The sequence below is a fragment of the Mauremys mutica genome, chromosome 3, assembly GCF_020497125.1.
Source record: "Mauremys mutica isolate MM-2020 ecotype Southern chromosome 3, ASM2049712v1, whole genome shotgun sequence".
In the NCBI taxonomy this organism is placed as follows: Eukaryota; Metazoa; Chordata; order Testudines; family Geoemydidae; genus Mauremys; species Mauremys mutica.
In genome coordinates, this window is record NC_059074.1 from 203,167,861 (window position 1) to 203,186,808 (window position 18,948).

General features: G+C 47.9%; 1 protein-coding gene across 1 annotated transcript; it reads left to right on the forward strand.

Annotated features, from left to right (window-relative positions):
- Positions 1 to 1,666: 1,666 nt before the first annotated feature.
- On the forward strand, positions 1,667 to 18,458 carry LRRN4 (leucine rich repeat neuronal 4). The gene is made up of 5 exons (XM_045009814.1): positions 1,667 to 1,755; positions 6,661 to 7,355; positions 9,003 to 9,207; positions 13,200 to 13,337; positions 14,170 to 18,458. The coding sequence occupies exons 2-5, from the start codon at positions 6,668 to 6,670 to the stop codon at positions 15,473 to 15,475; spliced, it is 2,337 nt and encodes a 778-aa protein (XP_044865749.1). The 5' UTR covers positions 1,667 to 1,755; positions 6,661 to 6,667; the 3' UTR covers positions 15,476 to 18,458.
- Positions 18,459 to 18,948: the final 490 nt, after the last annotated feature.

An 18,948-nucleotide genomic window follows, 5' to 3' on the forward strand; every position in this document is an offset into this window, starting at 1 on the left:
GCAGTTGGCAGGAGCCCAGGCTACACAGGTGAGCAGTCCCTCAGAACTGAGGGCAAGTCTACACGAAGATGCTCTATGCCGATGGGAGTTTTCCCGTTAGCGTTGTTAATCCACCTCCCCGAGAGGCAGTAGCTATGTCACTGCTCTCCCATCAACATAGCACTATCTACCCGGGGCGTTAGGTCGGTATAACGACGTTGCTTGGGGGTGTGGATTTTTCACACCCCTGAGCGACATAGTTACACTGATATGGGGTTGTAGTGTAGACCAGACCTCAGTGGAGCTGCTTGTGTGGGTGAGGCAGCAGGATCAGGCACGAGGTTGGCAAACCCTTTGCCTTGTCTTAGAACTGAGCCAGCTGACTCCATAGTCTACAAGGGAACAATCTGTACGTTGCCTGGGAACCACAATGGCTTCCAATAGTCCTCTTAAGAGACCGTATTTTGTTTCTCTGGATGTTCTGCTATTTTTCAAGTCCCTTTCCCCCCCCCCCACCCACCCACCCCACTCGGATAGTGAATGACATGGCCCGAGATAGTATATGCACACAAGACTTGTCAAGGTCTGTAGGAAAAGCAGTGCATGGATTAAAGTCTTGGCATTGGGCTGTGCAGGTCTGCCATGCATAGATGTGTTACTCTCCTGGGAAAGCAAAGGCTCCCAAGAGAACACAAACCACATTGTGATCATTATTTGGCTTGCAGTAGCACCTGGGGTCCTGGGCTTTTGTTTATGCTTTCACTTTGGTGCAGTCCCTAGTGACTCCTGTCCCTGCTGTCTGCGTGCTTTGCTTTCCTATAAGATCTTCATCTCCCTCCTCCTCCTCCTGATTATTTGCATTACAGTAGTGCCCAGAGGCCCCGCCTGAGATCAGGGCCTCCCTGTGCCAGGCACTGGACAAACACAGACCCGTAGCTCACAAGTGAGGTAGGTGAGACAGACATAAGGTGAGGGAGGAAACCCAGGGGAAGCAACTTGCCCCACCTCTAAGGGCAGAGCTGGGACTAGAGCCCACGGCCGCTTTATAATGAATGAGCAATGCCTCCGAAGCGTCCAGTCTGCTGGATGCAGGTTACACCCTTCTCTGGACAGTGGTGAGGAAACACCCCGTTCCTCAGACCTCCGGGGATGGCACTTGAGGTGAGAACTTTGGTTTCGACATTCAGTCGGGGCCTCCTTCCAGGGAAGGCTGCTCTTACAAACCACTTGCCTGGTGTGGCTGTTTCCAGGGTTTGCACTTTGAGTCTCCAGGCGCCTGCGGAGAAATGTAAGCGGGCGGGGGCGACTTTATCTGCTGCTTGAGAAATCTCAGGGCTGGTGTCAGCAGACAAGCGTCAGCATCGGCCCTTCTTCACCTTGACCCTTTAGTGAAGAGACCTAATAACACCCCCCCCCCACCCCAGCGTGGGTGGACAAAGAGGAGCGAGGTATAGAAATTGTTCTCCCTCCCTCTTCCCCCCTCAGACTGTGAGGGAGGGATTGGTCCTGCCTGGGGAGGGGTTGTTAGGAAATCTTCCCACCACCTTGCTGGTAAGGGTGTGAGGGAGCTGAGAGTGTGGAGAGGGGAGGAGTGGGCCTGTCCCCTCCCCCCATCCTGGGGAGGGTGGGGAAGCTGGCATGTGGGGGAGGGAGGCTAGGCCAGATCTCTCCCCTAGCTGCGGGAAGAGGAGAACGGACGCAGCTGAGTCACTCCCGTGTATAAAGCAAGCGCCAGGCAATCAGAGCAGCGCGGACCCCAGCAGGCGGCCTGGACAGGTACGTGCATGCTGTTGAGACTGAGTGGGTGGGATTGGCTGTGGGCGCTGACATGTCTGGGTTTCTAACCGGCCCATTTTCCACCTGTCCCCCTGGGTCTGGACTCCATAAGGGCTTGTGGCATTTCTGCTGCCCCAGGACTGGACTGGACTGGACGCAGAGGACCCTGGGGCAGCTCTCTCTGGGGCTGAGGGCAGAGCAGGCTCTTGCAAGGCCTTGGATAGGGGGAGCATAAAGGGGATATGACCCCATTTCCCCTGTGCCTGTCACAGACAGAAGGCAAGCGGGACTGGAAAATGCCTGGCCCAATGCAGGGGCTGCAGCAGCAGTGAACGGTGACCATTCCTAGCAGAGCAATAAGGGGAACACAACTGAGCTCTGTGTGCCATATAGTAATGGGCTTGAATCACCCTGCCAATGAGATTTTTTGGCTGAGGGTTCAGCTTCAAGACGCCAGCAGAGCAGGAATGATGGTATAATGGTTAGGGCACTAGCCTGAGCCCCAAGCCTCCTGGGTTCAAGTCCCTACTCCGCCACACACTGCCTGTGTGACCTTGGGCTAGTCACTTAGGGTGAGACTTTTAAAGGTACTTGGGTGCCTAGTGGGATTCTCAGAGTTGCCTAACTACCTCTGATTTAAAAAAAAATCCAATGGGAGTTAGGCACCTAACCCACTTACACCCTTTAGAAAATCCCACTAGGCACCTGTCTGCATTTTTAGGCACCTTCAAAAAACCAGCTAGTCTCTCTCTGCCTCAGTTCTTCATCTGTACAGTGGGGATAACAGCACTGCCCTAGCTCACCAGGGGTTTGGGAGGATAAATACAGTCAAGGCTGAGCTGCTGAGATACTGTGGCAATGGCGGGGGGATAGGTACCAGAGATACTAGCTCTGTGTGCATGCGCAGCTGTCGCTTTGTTCAGTTCTTCCCCCTTGTTCCAGGCAAAGCCTGCGCGCAGGGGCAGCGGAACAGGCTGTGTCGTACACAGCCAGCACGGGGCTCTGGGAGGCAGCAGATGGAATTTAGGGAGGGCATCTGCACTTCATGGAGCAGCCTGACAGCTGCTGTTGTGGGGGCTGAGGGGTGAAGGCTGCAGCATACACGCACCCAGGCCAGCTCTGACCTACAGCAAGCACTACAGAGGAGAGGGATGGGGAAGGCAAATGTAACTGGAGATGCTAATGACAGGCCAGATCCTGCAAGGAGCTGAGCACTTCTGAGGTGCAGGCTCCTCAGCTCCCGGCTGAACAGAGGGTGCTCCTCACTGGGGAGGGCCAGGCTCTGTAGGCACACACACAAGGAGAAATGCAGGGGGTGGGAGCTGCATACAGTTCTGATGCAGCGTGCTCCGGGGAGGGGCAGTGGATCGAACCCACTGGTGCTGCGCACATGGCAGCGCGATGCATATTATGGATCATCCACCTGCAAGTCCTCAGCGGGAAATTCTCCGTGTCCCTGGCCTTGCCTAAGGGACCCTTCACAGCTATGGCTGTTAGGGGATTTATATGCGCTCTCCTTTGTCTGGATGGGGACTGGTGAGCAGCAGGCTCCAACCAGAGCTACACAAAAGGAGATCTAATACTCAAACCCCCTTACCTAGGTCAGAGGGTCCAGAACAAGCAGTTCAGAGGCTGGGGTTTTTCCAGGTAAAAAGCTCCAGAGCTCAGGTAGGGAATGGGAGCAGAGTGCGCTAAAGCAGCGAGTGACCAAGGGAGCAGCTTCTTGCTGACAGGCCTCTTTCTGCTGGAGGAAATGGCCCCCCTTGAGTTTTGGCCATTTTGGTGCAAGGCAACGAGGATCCCTGCATACACTGTAATACATCAGTGACGCTGGAAAATCCCGAGTCCGTGACACTGAATCCTCTACCACCAGGGAAGTCACCTGCTGCAAGGCCCCTGCCACCACTTGGGAAAGGGCCATTGGTGTAACTGTCAAAGAGCGAGAAGCAGATCAAGGGGAAAGTTTCAGAAGTGCCCAAGGGATTTAGGAGCACAGGTTTTCAAAAGCCCTGAAGTGGCTTAGGCAACGGCTACACTACAAAACTCTGCCAACATAGCAATGCTGATCGGGGATGTGTAGAGGTGTGAACCCTGACTGCTGTAGCTGTGCTGGCCAAATCCCCTCGTAGACTCGGCTATACTGGCAAAAACACAGCAATGCTGGTAAACGCTGTGTTTACACTATACTCCTGGAGGAATTCTGCGCCACTACACATGCGCAGAATTCATGTTCCCCCACAGATATTTTTTTTCTCTGCAGAAAATGCATTCTGCCAGAGAGGTGCTGCAGTTACACCTTTCACCCACCAGGGACTGCTGTGGCACTCGAACAGACAACTCACTGTAGCAGCCAGCTGCCAATAGGGAGGAGGAGAGGCTGTGTTCCTCATAGCACCCGGCCTATGGGGCCAGTTGAGGAGGCATGGAGTACGGGGAGACAGACAAAGTGGAGCACATGGGACTGTTGGGGGAATCACACAGACTGGGGGGTTCAGAAGGGTTAGTGGGCGGGACAGACTGGAGCAGGAGCTGAATGGAAATGGGGAGTGCAAGGACACCAGGAGGGCAATGAGGTACAGGTACACATGGGAATGGGGGTAGCTGAAAGTGGGTCCAGGGCCACATGGGGGTGGGAGGTGCAAGTGGGCAGAGGGTGACTGGGGGGTGGAGGGATGCATGGGGATGGGAAGAGGGATGACTGAGTGGGTGCAGGGACACATGGGGATGGGGGAAGCAGGGGGCAGGGACACATGGGGATGGGTCAGATGTCCATGGGAGAGATTAGGGGTTAGCCAGGGTCTGCATGGGGGAGGCTCCCCAACTCTCTAACAATCCCTCCTCCCTCCAAAAAACCTGTTCCTTACTTCTCCCACCCACACCCAACGCCCTCCAGGTTCACTCCCAGGCTCCTTCCCAGCAATTATTTCTCTCTTCCTCAGCTCCTCTGTTACCCCTGACTCCCGCAAGCATTTGCACTGTCTGAGGGGTGCGGGAAATAAGTTTCTGTATTGTAGTTTAAATTAATTATTACCCAGCATTCTATATTAATTTGCCTAGTAAGGAATCTATTTGTCAAAAAACATTTCCTGAATCTTTTTTCTTGTCTGTAGGGTTACAGACATACCTGTTGACAGGTATTTTCACAGAATCTTATGACTGGAAGGAACTTAAGAGGTCATCTAGTCCAGTGTCCTGCACTCATGGCAGGACTAAGTATTATCTAGACCATCTCTGACAAGTCTAACTTGCTCTTAAAAATCTCCAATGACAGATTCCACAACCTCCCTAGGCAATTTATTCCAGTGCTTAACTACCCTGACAGATAGGTTGGACATTAGGAAACACTTCCTAACTACCCTTGCTGCAATTTAAGTCCATTGCTTCTTGTCCTATCCTCACAGGCTAAGGAGAACAATTTTTCTCTCCTCCTTGTAACAACCTTTTATATACTAGAAAGTACATAATGCCTCATCTTTTATGTCTTTTGAAATAAATTACCAAAATAATTGAAACTGGAGTGATTATATTGTTATTTTGACAAATAAAATATGCAGAATTTTAAATATTGTCCACAGATAATTTTGGGGGATTTTAATTTTTTTGGCACAGAATTCCCCCAGGAGTAACGCTAGCACTCTGCCAGTACAGTATACTAGTATTGTTACACATCAAAGTGCTCCTAGTGTAGACCTTGCCAAAGGAGCCTGACTTTCAATGGAACCCAGCTGCTTTTCCCCACAAGCCCCAGTGAAAGGAAAGTCAATGGGCCTTGTGCTCCTAAATCCCCTGGGGATTTTGAAAATCTCCAAGATCATTCTCTTAGAACCCATAAGATTCCGACACTTGCATTCTGCAGGCCACTTTGTAGGAGCCACCTTGCCGTGGGCACGCCTGACCTTCCAAGCCCTGGTTCCCCACTGCCAGTGCACCACATCAGGAGAGAACAAGCCCATGGCAAGGTGGAAAATGTGATTACCTAGGCAATTGACTTTTGGCCCTTTAGAGGCAAGCTCCTGTCTGCTCTGTATGGCGATTAAAGAGCCTATTGAACTTCACATAAGAGGAGACATTTGCCCATTCTCTTTGACGAAAATTATCCCCTCATGCACTTGCTGTGTATGTATTGTTTTTACTACTTATTTATTTGTATTGTGGTAGCACCTAGGCATCCCGGTCATGGCCCGGTAACCCATTGTGTTAGGTGCCGTGCAAACACACAACCAAAAGAGGGTCCCTGACCCAAAGAGTTTACAGCCTCAGGGTGTGTCTGCACTAGAAAGCGCTATGGCTGTAGTGTAGACACTTACTACAGCAATGCAAGGGGTTCTCCCATCGCTGCATCAAATCCACCTCTCCAAGAGGTGGTAGCTAGATCGACGAAAGATTCTTCCATTGACCAAAACCTGTCAACACTAGGAACTTGGGTTGGCTTAAGTACGTAGATGGGTCAACCTAACTTTCGTGTGTAGGCCAGCCCTAAGTTGGCTGCTGCTCTCCTCTCAGACCTTCAGTTCTGAGTATACAGCTAGGCAGAGATGATAATGCTGAATGTGTGTTTGTACAGCACCTAGCGTGATGGGTTCCTGGTCAGTGAGTGGGGCTCCTAGGTGCTAGAAAGATAATACAACTAATAAATAATAATAGATACAGTTTGGGACACACGTTGGTTGCCTCTGGGATGAAAGGTTTTATGTACCTTTAAATATGTTCAGATGAGACTTCCTTCCCAAATGCCTCATCTTTATGGCAGTTTAATTACAGCAGAGACTCTAATGATCACCTCCACCATCTGCAGGCACCAGCAAAACATTTAGCGGTGTTTTGTTTTCACATAGCTTGTGGCAGCCCCAAAGAGCTTTAATTTACTTTTCTATATTGCTGTTTTGTTTCCCCCACCCTGAAAAGCAAAAGAATGTTTTCCCTCCTGCTCGCTCTTTCTCTGCTGGCGTGGGAGGCAGCGGCCGGCCTGACAGACAGAGCAGCTCCAGCTGCCTTGGGGGATTTCACAGCTTTTTTCCAGTTGACCCAGCAAGAGCCCTGGGAAAACGACGTTAATCTTACCAGCATGTCCTGTGAGGATCTGAGGAACAAGACATGGACCCACTTGCAACTGAACAACAGCCTGCAAGTCTTCCCTGCCTGCCTGCCTGGGGGACTGGAGGCCTTAGACCTCAGCACCAACCAGTTGCCTTCGCTGAGTGGCGTGGAGATAGCGGACTTCCCAAAGCTGCGCGCCCTCTCCTTGAGGCACAACCACATCCAAGAAGTTGCGTGGGGAACCAGAGCCCTCAGTAGCCTCCAGTTCCTAGACCTAAGCGCTAATAAATTATCCTCTCTGCCATCATGCCAGACGGCCCACCTGCCAAACCTGAAGTGGCTGTCGCTGGCCGGAAACCCCATCACTGAACTCCAGCCTCTGGCTTTCTCCTGTTATCCACAGCTACAGTTCCTGAACTTGTCTGCCACTCTGCTAGGGCATGAGAATGGCGGAGGGATTAGCGCGTCAGCCTTTGCCATGAATGTGTTGCAGGGAGACACCGGAAACAGAGCTAGGAGCACCATTGACGTGCTTGACCTGAGTGGGACCTTTCTCGAGACAAGTAAGTTTGACGATTTTTGTGGTACTCATGAGGCCTGATCAAACCTGATGAAGTGAAACCACTGTTAGTGTCACAGCCACCAGCAGAAGAACTGGGGACCTCTGGAGCTGTGGGCAGGAGCTGCGACAGCTTCAGGTAAAGGTCACTAGCTGGGGCTGTAACAGACTCATATCCTCCACTGATCAGGCACAGCAGAGGAAGCTCTAAAACACACCCACCCGTCGGTTACAATAAGCAGTGGTGGGAATTCTCTTGTGTAGACAACACTTCAGAGGGGAAGGTGGAGAAATAGCTATTAGCACAAGCCTAGCAACTACACCTGCCCACAATAGAACTTCTCATCTGTCCTCTTAATCCCTCTATCCCCATCCACTATCCTCTCCGAGTATCCAGCTCTCAGCCTTGGGCTATCTTTAACTTCTCCCTTTCCTCCTCTTTTCCTATCCAGAGTCTTCCCAAAGCCCTTCTCTTGTTCTTCAGTGGCCTAACATCTGCCTTTCCTTTTTCCCCCAATCCCCGCAGCTAAACCCTGCCTAATCCCTTTGCTTTCTCCTCTTATTTTTGGCACAGCACAGAGAGGCCTCCACCAAGACCAGGGCCTCGTGTTAGGCATTATCAATCCACAGAGCAAGAGGCAAGTCCCGCCCCAAAGAGCTTACAGTCTAAATAGACAAGATAGGACCATGGGAGGATGATCATCCCTATTGTATAAATAGGGGAGCTGAGTCACAAAGGCAGTGACTCAGTCTGTGGCAAAGCCCAGACTGCACCCCAATCTCCTCAGTCTAGCCCCTTAGCCACAAGACCATCCCTCCTCTCTACAACAGTCTGTCCCCTCTCTCTCTCGGGCTCCTGTAACATTTCATCCAATCAAATGGGTAAAATAATTCTGACCTGGTGAGGTTCAGTGAATGGATAATTGCTCAAATCCTTTGAGCGAGACAAAGGAAAGTAGCTTTGGACGTGTAACGGGAGACTATAAACCTGCTGTTCTCATACAGTCAAATCCAGGGATTCCCTAGCAGAGGTTCCAGCCCAGTCACTAATCAATCCAGCACTCTGCCCTGCATGAGGGCGCTCTGCCTTATACGTGTGCTGCTAAACCGCTGGGGAAATAACTAAAACCCTGGGAAATTCTTATATATAATTTTTCATTTTACTTTTTGGGAATTTCACGTTAATTTGATGTATCCATTTTATCCATGCTGGGGGAGGGGAGGCGATCCTGCCCTCAGGAGCTGCGAGGACATTGGGGGTTGGAGCCCAGCCAGTACTCACCACGCAGCAACAGGTTCTGTGGCCCAGCTCTTCACTCTGGGCATCGTGACCTGGTACCCGGGTCACAGCACTATTCAGTTTTGGCCCAGCTGCCCCCCATCATGACAGAAGGGCAGCCAGGCCACCCCTGAGCAGCAATGTGACCGTGTGTGCCAGGTTGCAATACCCGGAGCAGGGAGCCAGGCCCAGCCTCCCCCCCGGGCCACCACGTCAGAGTGAGTTTTTCGTTTTATTTCGTGTTATTTCGCATTTTCTATTGCATCAGTTTGTCAGTAAAACTCAATCCATTGCAGTCTACTTACTGGCCAGTCCTAAATCCAGCACAGTGCTCCACTCACATACCAGTCACCCGGGTCTCCTCTGCTTCAGTTCAGCAGGAGTGGGCCCAGGACTTGGTCAGCCTTAGGTCGCTCCACCTTGCAAGGATGGCCCAGCTGAGGAGCTTCGATACGGATCTATTCAAGTCACTGCCCAGGCTGAGAGAACTGAATTGCCAGGACTCCCGTGCGCTGAGCGGGGTGAGGACGGAGCTATTTGACGATGCTCCTCACCTGACCTTTCTCACCTTCCAGAAGTAGGTGTTTTCTTTGCTCACCCATGTGTTAAATAAAATGCTGCTATCTGCTGAAAGTGTCTAGTGACAGCTGGGTCCCCTCACTGCCCCCATAATGCCGCTGGAGTCATCCGAATAGGAAGGTCTTTAGTGCATGGGGGAGATGCCATTTCAATTCACATGGAATTCTCGCAAGGCCTTGTTGGCACAGCAGAACTAGGATTTCCCAGGCTGTGTGCCAGAGTCTCTTCCCTGCTCCAGCTGGTGTAAAGATGCCAGAAAGATGGCAGATCTCTCCATTGTTGGAGAGAGTTCCCCTATAGCAGGAAGCTGCATAGCTGGCTCCTATGCTACTCGCCCTGAAGCCTTTAGTATAGAGGACATGCCGGGCACCTGTTAGAGAGGTGTGGCTGGAGTACACTGCACTCTGGAGATCTCTGGCTGGCAGAGAGGGCCATAGTCAGCTGTGCAGACTACAGCAGCCATCAAGTTGCTTTAAACTTCACCAGTGCTGTCCTAGAACTGTCCCCAGAATCAGAGACACGACTGACTTCTTCACAAGCTCCCAGCCTTGCTGTGCCAGGGGATACTGGGAGTAGCAGAGACTCTGGCCCCATGGGCCAAACTCACATCATGATGCAGAAACTGCCTGAAGCTGCCTTAATGAGGCTCCTGAGCCCAGGGGCAGCTCCAGGCCCCAGCACACCAAGCGCATGATTGGGGCGGCAAGCCGCGGGGGGCGCTGTGCCGGTCGCTGCGAGGGTGGCAGGCAGGCTGCCTTTGGCGGCTTGCCCTTGGAGGGTCCGCTGGTCCCGCGGCTTAGGCCTGCAGGAGGTCCGCCGAAGCCGCAGGACCAGCAGACCCTCCGCAGGCAAGCCACCGAAGGCAGCCTGCCTGCTGTGCTTGGGGCGGCAAAATCCCTAGAGCCGCCCCTGCCTGAGCCTGGTGCAGTTGTTGGCACCTGTCAGTATGCAGCTCTTTCTGTACAGCTTCCTTTCCTGGGCAGACTGGTGATTTAGAACAGTCTGTTTCACTGAACTCGAAAGGCCAGAATTCCCTCTCACCTGCACTGACTTCAGTGGAGATGCAGGAATGGAACTGAGAATCTGGTCCAAAGTATTATGACCCTGCAGCTTAATCATGCCTGGGTTGTGGGAAAACCCAATGCCCTCCATTCCTTCGCCTTTGGCGTTTTTAGCCTCAACCAGGCCTAAGTGCGCTCATCAGACGTTATAAGGCTGATGGACTGGAAATTTATAGAGCAAAATCCCCTGCTAGTGTAAATTGGCACAGCTCCATTGACTTAACGATTTCAAAATTTGTGTGAATGAGCTTGTCTGCATTATGGGGTAAACTGGCGCTGCTGTGACAATTCCGCAGCCATCGATTTAGCAGGTCTGGTGAAGACGTGATAAGTCAATGGGAGAACGCTCTCCCGTCAACTTCAGTACTCCACCTCCACAAGAAGCGGAAGGTAAGTCGGTAGGAGAGTGTCTCCTGTCAACATAGCGCAGTGTAGACACCGCTGTAAGTTGATCTAAGCTACATCGACTTAAGTTACGTATCTTACATAATTTAACTAGCATAACTTCAATCGACTTACCTTGTTAGTGTAGACCAGGCCTAAGTAATTCTACTGGATAGACCCTAGGAAGAGAGATGGGAACAATAAGTGAGACATGCTCAAACCAGGAACTTGAAATATCTACTTAGGCCTGTTCTACACTGGGGGGGAATCGATCTAAGTTACGCAACTTCAGCTACGTAAATAACGTAGCTGAAGTCGACGTACTTAGGTTGACTTACCGTGGTGTCTTCACCGTGGTGAGTCAACTGCTGCCGCTCCCCCGTCAACTCTGCCTGTGCCTTTTGCGACAGTGGAGTACAGGAGTCGACGGGAGAGCGCTTGGGGGAGTCGACTGATCGTGTCTAGACTAGATGCGATCAATTGACCCCCGCTGGATCGATCGCTGCCTGCCGATCCAGCAGGTAGTGTAGACATACCCTTAGATTGCAAGCTCTTTGTGGCAGGGACCGTCTTTTTAGTCTGTATGTGTACAGTGCCTAGGACAATGGGGGCCTAGTCTACAACTGGGACTCATGAGAGCTGGCAATGCTGGAGCTTGGCCAAAGTCAACACCGGGTCACTAGCAGAAGCAGTTGGCTTTTGTGTCTACTCCCACAACCCACTAGACTATGCTAATCTGTACTGCACTGCTGGTGTCCATTGTAACCCGTGTTGCAACAGAACCTCATGCCAATCTCTTAAAGTACCAATATTCCATCGGAATAGCAGCAGTGCTCCATTTATGGATGGTGTTAGGGTGACCAGATGTCACAATTTTATAGGGACAGTCCCAATTTAGGGGGCTTTTTCTTATATAGGCTCCTATTACCCCCCACCCCTGTCCTGATTTTTCACACTTGCTGTCTGGTCACCCTAGATGGTGTACAGGTGTGTACACTGTTTATTTAAACTTCCATCAGGAAGCCAGGCAGGAGGAGTTCTAGGTAGAAATTGCAGTGCAGCAGAGAGAGACAGTAGTTATTGCTTCTTGAAGAGTTTCTTGTTCCATGTTAGGAGAAAGCAACTTTGTGATTCTTTACAGGGAAGAGTGCAGCACTAAGGATGTATTTTGCATCATATACCGTGGGTTACACAGTTACGAAGTAGTTAAAGGTATAACGTGAACAGTGAAGGCAATGTACCAGAATAGCAGGTATATTGCAAATAGAGCAGTCAGGACTGATTAGGAAAGGATTTAGAGGATATTGTGGAAAATCCTTTAAGCCACCAGCCAGGAATATGAATGCAGCAGAAAATGAAAAAACAGGACACTGGATGCATGAACAGAGAACAGAACACAAGTCTAAGTGGTAGTGAACAAAGAAAAGATCAGATTCTGCTCTCAGTTACACTGCTGGATTTTGGTACAGAATTCACCCAGTGCTTGTACAGAAGATGGGCAAAGAAGGCCTCCCTATTCACAGAGCTTAGGTCTAACTCAGAAGGAAAAAGCACAAGACAATTCAGGCACAAGAAGTTACAGAGACAACAGCAATGTTGCTATCCCCAAGTGTTCAAAACTCAGGAATAATGCTTAAAATCATAGACTGGCTTAAAATCCTGAGATTTTTAAAACAACAATAAATGTGGGGTGCTTTTTGTTTGCCTTCCGGTTTCTGACCCTGTCATGTGCACTCGGGTCACATTTTCAAGCTTTTCTCTGAAACTATGAAGGCTCAAAACTTACCTTTTTTTTTTTTTTTTTAAATGAATGCTGAGATTCTCAAATTGTTCCCTGGACTCCAGGAACTGGAGCTTCAAGAAAATCATCAAATATCATTACACAGCTGGTAACATTGTACCAAGGAATATAGCCCTGCGCGGATACAAAATTTGTATCCACAGCTGATCCGCAATCTGCAAACATGGTCCGTGGATATAAAGTGGACATCTGGAGATTTGCAGAGCTCTAGAAATGAGTCAACGTAAGGTGGATGCTTGGCATGCAGAAACTGACGCTATTCCAAACATGGCATGAAGGGGTTGAAAGGAGGCTGGAGAGTGAATTGGGAGCACCACAGGGCAGGAGAATAGGCGTAGGATGAAGTGAAATCCAAGATAAATACCAGGGTTCAGGGATAAGACAAAACTTTACCAAAGCAGAGTTCCTGGGTACAGGGTCCTTTCCTTTCCGGCTGCCATTCCTACTGCATTCTGGTTATGCCTTTAACATAAGTTTGCTGCAGAGAATGAATCTAAATTGGGGCGAATGTGATGATGCGTGAGGGAGATACATGAGCAAATGGAGTAATATGTGAGAATGAACTTGGTTTTCCTGAGGGGGGGGATTAGTAATCTGCTATGAGCCAGGAACAAATGACTGCCTCCCCTGGGAGCAGAGAAGGCTGCATGCCACCCCTTACCCAGACTGGGCTATTAAAGCACAATCCAGCCCTGGGGCCTTAGCCGATACTTGCTAAAGATTCTCAAAATTTTCATCTCCTAGCTGTAACCTGAGTTCCTTTAATCCTTGGAATATCAACTCATCAGGGAGCATCAGCATCAACCTGTATGGAAATCCTTTAGAGTGCAACTGTGGACTTTCCTGGCTACTTTCTGATCCAGAGAGAGTTGTACTGCAAAGGTAAATGACCTGTCAGCTGCATATTACTCACACATCAGGAACATAGGAGTGAGCATAAAGATTATCCTGAGCCTGTTTACTTCAGTTTTTGCTACAAGTTATGCATGGATGGTGTAGTTTTCCTGTTGAAATACAAACCCCATCAATATTAGTCAGAATCACCATCTGTTCCTCAAAGGACAGACATCTAAAAATAAAGTTTCCTTCAAGAACTAAGTATGGGCTAATTATATCTGAAAGCAGCACTATGCTGTTAACACAAGCAGAACTGTAAAATGATGGCATCTACTGATAATTTATTCTCTGCCTCCCCCTATTAGTAGTTTACTGAGAGTACAGATAAAACGTAAGCTAGCTCAGTGGCCTGAATGACATTGTGCCCTGGAGATCTGCAGTCAAATTGTGAGCTCTGATTCCTGAGCCAGCTCGGACTAAGAATACTGTGGAAGTAACTACACCTCACTCTACGCTGCCCCCTGCTGTCAGATTTGGGGAGGCATTACTCAACATGGCCTTGGCGCTTAATGCTTTGTGTGTTGTGCCTTCAACTTCCACTGCACCTTGTTGAATCAGACCGTGGCCTTCCCAGCTAGGGGATATTTGCTGCACCTTGCAAAACGTAGGCAGCCAAGTTGGTAATACGGTGAGGAAAATCAGCCTGAAAGTGCAGAACTGTAGTCAAGACTCTGCTGGGCTTTGGCCCCAGATTTCATGTGATAGAACAGGTTTCTGATTGGCATTAGCAGCTCACTATCTGATGCGTTTCATAGATGCTGATGACGCCATCTTATAACCGTTATGTCGATTGTAATTTGTTTGCTTCATCCTGCAGGGCATCCGACACCATTTGCAACACAGCCTCAGAAGACGGAGAGAAGACTTCATCCTCATTGTCTCTTTCGCTGTTACAACTCTATGATGAATGCCAGGCCAAGAGAAATACCACATTCCCCACATCAAACACTCCCCCTCTCACAGAAGACTTTTCCAACCTTCCCATTATTGATTCCACTATTGTGGCAGCAATGATGGACTCTACTCTATTTGCCGAAGAACTTTACAATGACTCCTTGGTGTCACGGAACATGGTAAGTATGACGCAAACAGCTCAGATGAAGAACGATCCCACAAGTGCGGACGTTTTTTCCAAATCTTCTACTGATCCCACTACTGAAGGAACAGCAGCCACCTCTTCAACAATTCTGGAAGAGCTTTATAGCGACTCCTTAGCTCAGCAAAGCACTGCGAGTAAAATCAAAACAGATCCATTGAAGAGAAATGTTACAACGACCACCGCTCTGTTTCCCCAAGAGAAAACATTCTACCAGTCTACTAATAACCCTTCCACTGAAGTGACAAGACCAATAGGGACAAACTCTCTTCTTTTTCCAGGCACAGTAAGTCCATCTCAGACAGATCAACGGCCGCAAAACCCCACAAAGGCAAACCCTATTCCAAATCCTACCCATGCTGTAATAAACATGGATTATGAAGATGACTATTACGATGATCATCAACCAAAGGAAAGCATAACTCAACCGATAATAGTCTCTTGTGACTACGACCCCTGCCACCACCTCCAGAAGCCATGCTCTGAACTTCAGAGGTTGTCCCCATGTCTGTGTCCTGGAGTGTCTGGAGAAGACACTGTTCCAGATCCACCGAGGCTCAGAGAAGTGTCTGAAACGACAGACACATCAGCACAGATCCACTGGTGTGCCCCCAGTTCAGTCGTTCATACTTATCAGCTTGCATACCATGCCAAAGGCAGCGAGAAGAGCCAGATCCTGGTTGATGAGATCTATCCCACAGCGAGGCAGCATACACTATACAAACTTTCACCAGACACCACCTATTGGGTGTGCGTAATTGCTTCTAACAAAGCAGGATCGAGCCAGACGACAAGCGAGAAGATTTTGGGCAATCCATGCACCCAGTTTACAACAAAGCCCAGCTATAAATCCATCTTTGTGGTCTTGTCCCTAGCAAGTGGGGTCTTCCTAATCACCACCATTGTATTGTCTGTGTGTCTGTATCAGAAATGTAAAAAGCCTCACGCTGAGCAATACGGCACACACCTCATCTCTTATAAAAACCCAGCATTTGATTACCCCTTAAAACTACAGCCACGTATTTAGCCCCAGGTAGTTTTGTCAACATATTTTGCAGTAAAACATCTTATAGCAACACATCTAAGTGGAATCCAGCTGCTTAAAGTTCCTCACAGGGCTGACTTCATCTCTGTTGTAATTCCAAAGAAATTACACCAGGGACATCTGTGGCACCAAATGCTTTGTTTTGTTACAACAGGACACCACGTGGCCTGTTTCTGAGATCTCTATTCTCCATTTCCAAAGATCTGTGATTAGGGTGAAGTTTCTCTTATTATAACGAATAATAATTTTCAGGCAGCTGATCGGGAGGTCCCAATGATGATTTTAAAATGAAGTGAGGGGGGATAGGGGTGGCACAATCTGATGTGGAAGGAGGAAGAGGCATAGTCCTGACGTTCCTTGGCTATGGTGCTTCTCTAAACTAATCTAAGGTGATGATGAAGCACCCAGAAGAAAAGCCCTGATAGAAATAATCCCTAGCATGTATATAGTGCCTTTCAGCTGTAGAGATCAGTGTTTTACAAAGGTGCAAGGGTTTATAGATTTTTAAAACCAGAAGGGACTAGTGTGATCATCTAATCAAACCTCCTACACAACAGTGACCGTAGACTTTTGTCCTGTGATTCCTGCATCAAGCCCCTAATTTCTGGAAAAACATCCAACGTCATATCACTATCCCCCTTGTACAGATGGGGAAATTACCAAGAGAAATGGCTGCTTTTTTTTTTTTTTTTAAAGGTCTTCAGGTGCCTAAAGGTGCTAATAGCTTTTGAAAATCCCCATAGGCCCCTATCTGCATCATTAAACACTTAAAGACCTTTAAAAAAGCTGGCTAAAAGTCTACAGCCCTATTCAGGTGCCTAAATAGCAATGTCCTCTTTATCAAAAACACCGTGCACACACAAATCCACTTGCACCTTTGAAAATCAGGCTACCCTATTTAGGAGCCTCGCTATGGATTTAAGAGCCTGACTTTAGGCACCCAGGATTGGAAATGCGGACTTTTGGGTTTTTTGTTAATACCTACTCATCCCCAAACACTTTTCTTGAAAGTGTCACCATCTTGACTTATTAGTGCATGTCCCTGGGACTACACAATAGCTGGCTGGTGCAACAGGGACTCGGTTGGGATTGTACTCGGGTAACTAGACTGAGCCACGCTGCAACGGCCACACTGTTATTATTAGGCACTAGCAGAGTACACGTGTGTACATTTACCTGAAGTGAGAATTACAGTTGCTGCTGTGTAGCTGTACATTGAGCCTCCCAATGTGTCTTCTAGCAAAACTAGGGCTCACCAGGACTTTACATCTCTCGTAGAAGCAGAAAAAAAAAAAGCAACAAGAAAAAAAAAATCCTGTCAGTCCTTTATATGCTATAAAGAAACGACAAGCCCATTTTTTAAAAAAACTTTTGCAGGTCATCTTTAAATAGCTGAGTTTTGTGTATTAAGATGCTGCCATGCTGGTTTTGCTTCCATGGTATTATTCCACTACAGTATGCTCCTCTCGATACAGAATACACATAGCTGTAAGTGAAGGCTTGTACAGGGGCAGAGAGTATAAACTTTGAGATTTTTGCTGTTGGAGATGATTTGAACTCAATAGAAAAATGTAACAAAAACAAATGATTGAAAATGAAGGGCGGGAACGGTCTTGGGGTCCTCCATCGAGAGGGTCCGCACACACACAATGCCAGCCGACCTCAGTGGGAATGGCAAATATGCAGCACCAGCCACTTAAGAACAAGACATGAAGATTTAATGAATAAAAAAAAAGTATAGTATAAGCTCCTTGGGACAGTCTTTCTGTTCCATTTTGTACAGCACTTAGCACAGTGGGGGGTTCTGGCCCATGACTGGGTCTGAGGTGCTATCACAATACAAATAATAGAACATTGTATGGAGTCTCCAAAATGAAAGTAAATGGCTGTAATTATAATGTGGGTCACAATCATTCCCCCCATCAAAAGAATTAAAAAGCGAGTTAGCACCATGATAAACTATCAAAGCCTTAGCTTGATCTGCAAAGTTAGTAGAATAGTGATATTGAGGTTGACTGGACCTGTCATTATACTGAGGTAGATAACTGAGTATAAGTGCAACCTAGTGTGGGAAGGGATTGAGATAAGTTCTTTAAAACTGATATCCTGTCCACTCCAGTGGACATTTAGGATGAGATTTTCCAAGATGCCTAAGGGATTTGGATTCCAATTCATTTAATTTAAATAGGAATTGGGCATCCAAATCCCTTAAACAGCTTTGAAAATCTCAGCGTTAAAGCACCCAAGGCCCTGTTCACAAGAGACTGGAGTTATTCTGCTGCCTTGATCAAGTATTTCTCTCCCTGCTTGTTGTTCAGGACTGCAGGTGTTCATTAGCAACAGCCCTTCATCCTAGAGGTGGCTATATATCAGGGGTGCTGTATGAATATAATCTGTGAAGCCCTTTGGGATCCTTGCGGATGAAAGATATTTGTGTTGTGATGGTTAATTTTACCATGGTAAAAATATCACGTGCCCTGTACTAATTGAAATAAAAAATGCAGCATGATAATGAAATAACCATAGTCTTGTTCTTGTTTTAAAGTCAACAGACAAGTGTACAATAACGAGGTCAGGACTTTTTTGCCTGTTTGATCAGAGTGAAATCTGGACATCTCTTTCCACAGTAGTTTTGGAGCATACAATAAAGTATCATTTTTATTCTGGTACACTAGCATGTACTCTGATGTCAAGATTGTTGGGTTTTCATTCTGTATCACACACCTTAATAGGTTTACTAGTGCCTGTCATCACTGAGTCCCAATTTTTTCTCTCCTGCTCCACTCCAGCTGCAGTTAATGCTTGGCACCATCTTTTACCCTATGCCTTGGAGAATATCTTTTATACCACTCTGAGTCACTGAGGTCAGTTATCCTCACTAACTTTCCATAAACGAAACCTATATTAAAGGTGACTTGCAAACAGAAAAATAGATGCAAAAGAGCACAATCCCTATGATATATAGAAAGGAAGCCTGAATCATAATTTTAATTTTTTCAGGCATCAGCAGCAAAATGGAAACATTATTTTAAAACCTGCAAATTAAGTTTCCTATTATCTTTAATATTTAATTTTTTTAAAAGCTGTTCCACACGTATAAAGAACTGTTAAATAGTCTGACTTTGGCTCTACTTGTTCCAGCAACATGCAGCATTAAGACCTGAATAACTACATGTCTGCAGGGAGAGTCTAAACTATTTCCCCATCAATCCAATCTCACATGAAAAGAATGAACTTAAAACAAACCAAGGCAGCATTGTTTCTCACCACCATGAAACTTGGAAATGCAGCCAAAAACTGTGCCACTATGGGGGGGTCACTACTTGTTCAAAGATACTTCACTTGCAGAATGGACCAATAAGGACAGCTTTCATCCTGACAAATACAGCCATTTGAACTCAGTTGCTTTTCAGATGTCTGCCCCAAGGTGATTATTTTTGCACAACAAAGAGGTG

Excerpts from the sequence above, each read along its gene's own strand:
- LRRN4 (XM_045009814.1), top strand. The coding sequence starts at position 6,668 with ATGTTTTCCCTCCTGCTCGCTCTTTCTCTGCTGGCGTGGGAGGCAGCG. Across the intron at positions 9,208-13,199 it reads ACCTTTCTCACCTTCCAGAA|CTGTAACCTGAGTTCCTTTA; the intron begins GTAGGTGTTTTC and ends TTCATCTCCTAG. Across the intron at positions 13,338-14,169 it reads GAGAGAGTTGTACTGCAAAG|GGCATCCGACACCATTTGCA; the intron begins GTAAATGACCTG and ends TTCATCCTGCAG.